We start from the raw sequence: 8,802 nt of genomic DNA on the forward strand, positions 1-8,802 counted from the left end.
GCAGAGAATCTTGTCCTCCAAGAGTTGGGGATTATGCATTTTGGTTGGTCTGGCGGTTCCCTGAAGGACAGGTGCAAATGCTTGCCTTGGTTGCAGACCTCTTGGGCTACAGCAGCTTCCACAGTGGCATAAATCACAATATTAAAAGGGACAGAACCAGGGGCATCTGGGTGGCTCAATGGGTTAAGCTTCTGCCTTCGGTTCAGGTCATGATCTCAGGGTCCTGGGATCGAGCCCCACATTGGGCTCTCTGCTCTTCAGGGAGCCTGCTTCCTCCTCTCTCTCTCTCTCTCTCTGCCTGCCTCTCTGCCTACTTGTGATCTCTGTCTGTCAAATAAATAAATAAATAATCCTTTAAAAAATGAACCAAACAAAAATTCTAGAGCCAAAAAAGCAATAATTTAATTTTTAAAGACTTTATGTATTTGAGAGAGAGGGAGAAGTGGGGCAGAGGGAGAGGAAGAGTGAGCACAGAGTCCAATGCAAGGCTTGATCTCAAGACCCTAAGATTATGATCTGAGCCAAAACCCAGAGTCAGATGTTTAAACAACCAAGCCATCCAGGTGCCCCAAGCCAAAAATATAATAACTTAAGTGAAAAAATTCGCTGGCAGAATTCAACGAAACTTGAGAAGGTAGAAGGAAGGATCAGATACTTGAAGATAAGGCAATCAAAATTATTGAGTCTGACTTGATTATAAAATCTGAAATCATAAAACTCTTAGAAGAAAACCTAGGCAGTAAACTCTTTGACATCAGTCTTAGTAATATATTTGGGGGGGAGGCAATCTCCTTAGGCAAGGACAACAAAAGCTAAAATAAACAAATGGGATTACGTCAGACTAGAAGGCTTTTGCACAGCAAAGGAAACCATCAACAAAATGAAAAACAACCTGTTGAATCAGAGGAGAAATTTGCAAATCACACATCCAAGAACAGGCTAATATCCAAAATATATAAAGAACTCATATTTAAACCTAATATTACATTTATTACCATTAATAACTTAATATTTTAAAACCCCAATTTAAAAATAAGTAGAGGATTTGAATAAACATTTTTTCAAAGAAGACATACAGATGGCCAAGAGGCACATGAAAAGATGCTCAACATCACTAATGATCAGGGAAATGCAAATCAAAACAATGAGATATCACCTCACACCTGTCAGATTGGCTATTACCAAAAAGACAAAAAATAACAAGTATTGGTGGAGAAAAGGGAACCACAATACACGTTGGTAGGGATGTAAATTCACGCAGCAGTGGAAACAGCTGGAGGTTTCTATTGGAAAATAAAATCATAATTGAAAAAGAAGACATTCTAACATATACCATACAAATACAAAGGATCATAAGAGACCACAATGAACAATTATACACCAACAAATTGGATAATCTAGAAGATAGGGATAAATTCCTAAGAACATACAACCTACCAAGTCTGAATCACGAAGAAATAGAAAATCTAAATAGACCTATATCTAATTAGGACATTAAATCTGCAATTAAAAAATCTCTCAACAAAGAAAAGCCCATGACCAGATAGATGGTCCTGGTAAATTCTACCAGGTGAATCCTTCACTGGTGAATTCTACCAAACATTTAAAGAAGAATTAATACCAATCCTTCTGAAACTCTTCCTCGAAACTGAAGATGAAGGAACACTTCCAAACTCATTTTATGAGGCCAGCCTTACTCTGATACCAAAGCCAGACAAGAACACTGCAAGATAATAAAATTACAGGCCAATATCCCTGATTAACATACATGCAAAAATCCTCAACAAAATACTTACAAATCATATTCAGCAGCACATTAAGACTCATGTACTATGATAAAATGGTATTTATCCCTGGGATCCAAGGATGGGTCATATACTCAAATCAACAAATCTGAAACACCACATTAACAGAATGAAGGATAAAAATTATATGATCATCTCAGCAGATGCAGTAAAGCATTTGACAAAATTCAACATCATGTCATGATAAAAAAAAAACTCTCAATAAATTAGGTATACAAGGAACATATCTCAATATAAATAAGGTCATAGATGACAAGCTTTCAGCTAACATCATCCTCAAGAGTGAAAGGTTGAAAGCTTTTCCTGTAAGATTAGGAACAAAACTGGGGTACCTGCTGTCTCAGTCAGTAGAGCTTGAGACCCTTGATCTAGGGGTCTGAGTTCAAGCCCCACATTGGGCATAGAGTTTACTTAAAAAAATATTTGGGGCACCTGCCTAGCTCAGTTGGTAAAACACGTGACTCTTGATCTCAAGGTTGTGAGTTGGAGCCTCCTATTGGGGAAGATTAGGAAAAACATGAGGGTGCTTACTATCATCACTTCTATTCAACTCAGTTCTAGAAGTCCTGGCCAGGGCAATTAGGCAAAGAAAGAAAGATAGAAAGAAAGAAAGGAAGGAATAAAGAAAGAAAGAAAGGAAGGAATAAAGAAAGGAAGGAAGGAAAAGAAAAGAAAAAAAGAAATAAAAAGCATGCCGATCAGAAAGGAAGAAGTAAAACTGTCTCTGCTTGTAGATATCATGATCTTACATATAGAAAATCCCAAGGACTTCACCAAAAAAACCTGTTAGAACTAATAAACAAATTCAGTAAAGTTGCAGGATACAAAATCAACATACAAAAATCAGTTGCATTTCTATATACTAATAACAAACTAGAAGAGAAATTAAGAAATAATCCTACTTACAATATCATCAAAAATAATAAAATACTTAGGAATAAATTTAACCAAGGAGGTAAAGACTTATAAACTGAAAAATATAAGACACTGATGAAAGAAATTGAAGAGGAGACACAAATAAATGGAAAGATATCCTGTGTTCTTTGATTGGAATATTAATAGTGTTAAAATGTCCATACTACTTAAAGTGAGCTACAGATTCAAAGCAATCTTATCACAATCCCAATGGCATTCTTCCACAGAAATATAAAAAAGAAAATGTAAAATTCATATTGAACCACAGAAGATCCCAAATAGCCAGAATCTTGAAAAAGAAGAACTAAGCTGGAAGCATCATACTTCCTGATTTCAAACTATAGTAAAATGCTATACTAATCCAGGCACCTGAGCAGCTCAGTCAGTTAAGGATCCAACTTGATTTCAGCGAGGCTCCACACTGGGCAAGGAGGAGAGTCATCAGAGAAATGCAAACAAAACCACAATGACATATCACCTCATTCCTGTTAGAATGCCTAGTATCAAAAAGACAAGAGTGAGGTGCCTAGGTGGCTCAGTTGGTTAAACATTGGTCTTCTGCTCAGATCCTGATCTCAGGGTTCTGGGATCTAGCCCTGCATCAAGGGGAGTCTGCTTCTACCTCTCTCTCTCCCTCTGCCCCTCACCCCTCTCACTCCCCTTCTCACCCCCAACCCCCTCACCCCGCTCATGCTCATACTTGTGTTCTTGCGCTCTCTTTCTCTCTCTCTCTCAAATAAATAAATTATAAAGAAAGACAAGAGATATCAAATGTTGGAGATGATGTGGAGAAAAAGGAACCCTGTACCTTATTGAGGAGAATGTAAATTGGTGCATCCATTATGAAAAACAGTATAGATATTCCTCAAATAATTAAAAATAGAACAATTGTATGATCCAGCAATCCCTCTTTTGGGTATATATCCAAAGGATATTTGTCCTCCCTTGTTCATTGTATCATTATCCACAATAGCCAAGACATGGAAACAACTTAAGTGTCTATTAATGGATGAATGGATAAAGATGTGGTATATACATACAATGGAATATTATTCAGCCATTAAAAAAAGAAAGAAACTGCACTTTGAGACAACATGGATGAACCTAGATATCCTTTTACTAAGAGAAATAAGCCAGACAGATAACCAGAAATACTACACAGTATCACTTATATATGCAATTAAAAAAAAATTCAAACACACAGAAAAAGAGTGGTGGTTGCCAGGGGTTCAGGGCAGAGAGAGAATGGGAAAATGTTGGTCAAAGGGTACAAACTTTGTTAGAAGATGAATAAGTTCTAAGGAATGAATGTACAACATGGTCACTTTAGTTAATAATACTATAGTATACACTTGAAGTTTGCTAAGAAAGTATATCTTAAACATTCTCACCACAAAAAAAGAAAAAAGTCACTATGTGAAGTGATGGAGTTGTTCATTAACTTGATTGTGGTAATTATTTTACAATGTATACCTACACGAAATCATCACATTATAATGCTTAAAATAAACACAAATTTTGGGACGCCTGGGTGGCTCAGTTGGTTAAGCAGCTGCCTTCGGCTCAGGTTGTGATCCCAGCGTCCTGGGATCGAGTCCCGCATCGGGCTCCTTGCTCTGCAGGGAGCCTGCTTCTCCCTCTGACTCTGCCTTCCACTCTGTCTGCCTGTGCTCGCTCTCGCTCACTCTCTCTCTGACAAATAAATAAATAAAATCTTTAAAAAAAAAAATAAATAAACACAAATTTGTACTTTTCAGTTATACCTCAATAAAGCTGGGGGAAAAACAAGTGGAAATCTTCATGGCCTTGGATTGGCAATGGTTTCTTAAAATACGACACCAGGGCACCTGGGTAGCTCAGTGAGTTAAGCCTCTGCCTTCAGCTTAGGTCATGATCTCGGGATCCTGGGATCAAGGCCTTCATCGGGCTTTCTGCTCAGCAGGGAGTCTGCTTCTCCCTTCCTCTGCCTGCCTCTCTGCCTACTTGTGATCTCTCTCTCTGTCAAGTAAATAAATAAAATCTTTTGTATTTTATTTTTTTTTTTTTTTTGGTTAACTGAACATAATTAAATTAATTAGTTAATTTTTTTTTCAGCATAACAGTATTCATTATTTTTGCACCACACCCAGTGCTCCATGCAATCCATGCCCTCTCCAATACCCACCACCTGGATCCCCCAACCTCCCACCCCCCCCCCGCCCCTTCAAAACCCTCAGATTGTTTTTCAGACTCCATAGTCTCTCTGGGTTCACCTCCCCTTCCAATTTCCCTCAACTCCCTTCTCCTCTCCATCTCCCCTTGTCCTCCATGCTATTTGTTATGCTCCACAAATAAGTGAAACCATATGATAATTGACTTTCTCTGCTTGACTTATTTCACTCAGCATAATCTCTTCCAGTCCTGTCCACGTTGCTACAAAAGTTGGGTATTCATCCTTTCTGATGGAGGCATAATACTCCATAGTGTATATGGACCACATCTTCCTTATCCATTCGTCTGTTGAAGGGCATCTTGGTTCTTAAAATCTTTTTTTAAAAATATGACACCAAAAGCACAGGAAACAGAAAAATAAATAGGTAAGTTGGACTTCAACAAAATTTTAAAATTCTGTATATTAAAGGACACTATCAAGAGAGTGAAAACCCACAGAATGGGAGGAAATATATGCAAATCATATATCTGACAAAGGTCTACTATCCAGAACATAGAAAGAACTCTTACAATCCAGTAATCAGATGTGCATTTTAGGAACACTCCTCAGCCTGCTAGAAGGATGGGGAGAGTATGGAACCTGGAATGCAGTGAAGAGGCAGTCTTCCTGGGGAACATTCCAGGGGAGAGGTGGTGAGGCCTGCACCAAGACAGTGGTCAAAGGTAGAAAGAGGGTCTGACAGATTCGCCTGATACTGAGGGGAAAGACTCGGGCGGCTTAGGACCCCGATGAGCCGTGTGTAGTTTTTGTTTCCGCATACTAGTGAGGCTGGGTGCCAAGACAGGATCTGCCTTTCAGGAAGGAAAAGGAGGGAGATCGCTATTCTTGCCTGGACAGAGTGACTGCGGGTGGAGGAAGTGAAAGTGCCTGCCTGCATAAATAGGCAACAGACCAGTGCGAGCCGACACTCGGACCCCCAACTTGCAGCTGTCCACCTCGCGCACTACTCTGGCCTCGCCCTCACCCTCCACCACAGCCATGGCTCTGTTACTGACTCCTAGCCTTCTTGTCCTAGTCCTGGCTTTCTGCATCCCCTGGACCCAAGGTACCGAGGAGGGAGTTGCCAAGGATGGGGACAGTGGTAGGCCTGGGTGGGAGCCTACAAGAAGCCCTGGCTCCCTGTAAACCCCACCCTGCAGGCAGTGATGGAGGGGCCCAGGACTGTTGCCTCAAGTACAGCCTAAGGAAGATTCCTGCCCGGGTTGTCCGCAGCTACCGGAAGCAGGAGCCAAGTTTGGGCTGCCCCATCCCGGCTATCCTGTGAGTGAATGCAAGAAGGTGGGTGCCACTGAGTGGGAGGGCGTGGTGGGCAAGACTAGGACAGGCTTGCTAATGCCCAACCCCCAGGTTCTCACCTCGGAAGCGCTCTCAACCAGAGCTGTGTGCAGACCCTAAAGAGCCTTGGGTGCAGCAGCTGATGCAGCGTCTGGACCAGCCGCCAGCCCCGCAGAAACAAGTCCAAGGCTGTAAGAAGGACAAAGGGACTCCTAAGTCTGGCAAGAAGGGAAAAGGCTCCAAAGGCTGTAAAAGGTGAGGAAGCTAAAGGAATGGGGGTGGGGAGGGGGGAGTGAAGGGGAGCCTCGCCCCTCAAGCCCCTCCCCTCTTCTGCCCTCCCAGGACTAAACCGCCACAGACCCCAGAAAGGTCCACAGCCCAGTGACCAGCCTAGAGCCCAGGAGGCCCCCAAACCTCACCAGGGCTTGGAGCCCCGATCCAAGGAGCAAGAAGTGGGCTAGGAGAAAGGATGGGGTCCTCTTGCTCAGGGGCCCCAGAGCAACCACCTCATGCTGGCCCTGCCTCACCCCTTCTGCTTCAACCATCCCATCTATATTCCCAGCCCTACCCTGCATGGCTGAGATGCCCACACCAGGCCAGGCCCAGAAACACAGAGGAGGGCGAATCTCCCAGAAAGCGTGAGAGGAGACAGCAGGACTGTCCCCTCTGAGGAAAGGTCACCCAGGACCCTCTGGACCTGACCCTGTTCCCGCTGCACCCTACTGCTTCCTTGTAAACATGATTTCTACCTAACAATAAAAAACTGTTCCAGCCTCCCACCCAAATATCTGTTCCTGTGTGTTTGTGTCCTGGGGGAAGCCAGTGTCGCTACAGGGTGGGGTCACACACTCTGGGGTCCCAGCCAAGAGCTAAACCTGGAAAATCCTATTTTCTCACCTAGTCCAAGAGTTTCTCTGCCCCCCAGGTACCCTGGCAGTAGAAGGGACCTGGGCTGCCCCTGGTCTCTGAGAAATCCCTATTGATAAGAGACGTTGGACCCATAGCACATATCCCCAAAGGCTCTGCAGGCCTCTGAGACCTTGAAGAGAGCCCTTTCCTGATTCTATCCAGCATTCTCTCACTCCAGGAGTGACCTCCAGATCTTTTCCTAGCTCTACCTGGGACTGACTCCACTTTCCCTGGGGCCTTCTGAACGCGAACTCCCAAGTCCTCCTTTGGAAGAGTCCCCCGGAGGGAGACCTGTAACACGGGCAAACTCAAGTTCTACTAAACCCTACCCTATAGCACTGCTCCAGCCCTGGGACCCCTTCAGAGCCCCATCTCTTCTCAAACATCCAAGAGGATTCCCTTCTGCCCTAATCAGTGAAGTTGGGTCCCTCTTTGTTTAATAGGGCTGTGTGCTTCTCTATCCCTATCTGGGCTTCTTGACTCCCTCAGCTCCCTTCCAGTTGGGAAAGCCTCCTCCCCTTCCCTTCTTTTCTCCCCTAGGGTCCTTTAGCCCCTCTAACCTCTGGACACCAAGCCCCTTTAACCTCCGGCAGTGATTTAGAACCCCAGAATTCAGATGTAAATCAGTGTCCTGAGCAAGAAAGACTCTTGCCTGGGTCTTCTCTATCTCTTTCTCCCTAGAGCAGAGATCCTCTTATTCCCTCCTTCACTCTTATATAGGGAGAGGGACGACCATCAGGTGGGCCAGGCCATGTGAGAAAGAAGGAAATAGATCCTGGAGGAGCAAGAAGCTAGAGGTGACTGCCCCACCAGCCTTTCCTTCAGTGGGAGCCTGAGCACACCATCTCATTTACTACTTATCATGAAGTCATTAAGTACTTGCTGTTGGCTCCTCCTGCAACCAGTGAAAACAGGGACTCTGCCTCGCTCTGCTTGTGCAGCAAATGTGATCTTAGTCTGCAAACTCAGGTGTGCAAGAATTACTGCATTTTTAAGAAGTTCTTCCAGGGGCGCCTGGGTGGCTCAGTGGGTTAAGCCGCTGCCTTCGGCTCAGGTCATGATCTCAGGGTCCTGGGATCGAGCCCCGCATCGGGCTCTCTGCTCAGCAGGGAGCCTGCTTCCTCCTCTCTCTCTGCCTGCCTCTCTGCCTGCTTGTCATCTCTCTCTGTCAAGTAAATAAATAAAATCTTTAAAAAAATAAGTAAAATAAAATAAAAAGTTCTTCCAATGACCTCAATCCTACTCCGAGTCCCTGCACTGGGGTGCTAGTGAGGAATTCAGCATCTGGCAGTCCTGAGCTCCCACCTACCAAGAGCTGTGCAAAAGGTCAGAGAAACACCAAGGCACAGAGGAGGCTTCCTACCTGCCCCCACACACACCATCCCATCACTGGACATCAGTCTTACCAGTGATTGCTAAGGTCCCTATAATACTAGTTGGTATGGCTTTTCAGGTGCTGGACTCTCAAACTCTCAGCTCTGTGCCATATTCGAGATATGGAAACTCAGCTATGAGAGCCTCTAGGCTTGTACCTGGCTTCCCCAGACACCCCCAGAGCCATGTACTTACGTTCTGCCACTTGCTTCAACACAACCCACTGCTGAACCTACACACCAATCCCCTCCCAGTCATAAAAGCCTCTCTTCAAAATCCTCTTCCCAGGCCCTCCAGGACAGAACCTTTCCC

At 44.0% G+C, this 8,802-nt stretch overlaps 1 protein-coding gene across 1 annotated transcript; it reads left to right on the top strand.

The window, feature by feature from the left end:
- The first annotated feature begins 5,812 nt into the window (after nucleotides 1–5,812).
- On the top strand, nucleotides 5,813–6,992 carry CCL21 (C-C motif chemokine ligand 21). Its single transcript, XM_032307529.1, has 4 exons — nucleotides 5,813–5,977; nucleotides 6,072–6,192; nucleotides 6,280–6,462; nucleotides 6,550–6,992. The coding sequence occupies exons 1-4, from the start codon at nucleotides 5,911–5,913 to the stop codon at nucleotides 6,590–6,592; spliced, it is 414 nt and encodes a 137-aa protein (XP_032163420.1). The 5' UTR covers nucleotides 5,813–5,910; the 3' UTR covers nucleotides 6,593–6,992.
- Nucleotides 6,993–8,802: the final 1,810 nt, after the last annotated feature.

This window comes from Mustela erminea, chromosome 12, assembly GCF_009829155.1.
Source record: "Mustela erminea isolate mMusErm1 chromosome 12, mMusErm1.Pri, whole genome shotgun sequence".
Classification (NCBI taxonomy): Eukaryota; Metazoa; Chordata; class Mammalia; order Carnivora; family Mustelidae; genus Mustela; species Mustela erminea.

Excerpts from the sequence above, each read along its gene's own strand:
- CCL21 (XM_032307529.1), top strand. The coding sequence starts at position 5,911 with ATGGCTCTGTTACTGACTCCTAGCCTTCTTGTCCTAGTCCTGGCTTTC. Across the intron at positions 6,193-6,279 it reads TGCCCCATCCCGGCTATCCT|GTTCTCACCTCGGAAGCGCT; the intron begins GTGAGTGAATGC and ends CCCAACCCCCAG. Across the intron at positions 6,463-6,549 it reads GGCTCCAAAGGCTGTAAAAG|GACTAAACCGCCACAGACCC; the intron begins GTGAGGAAGCTA and ends CTGCCCTCCCAG.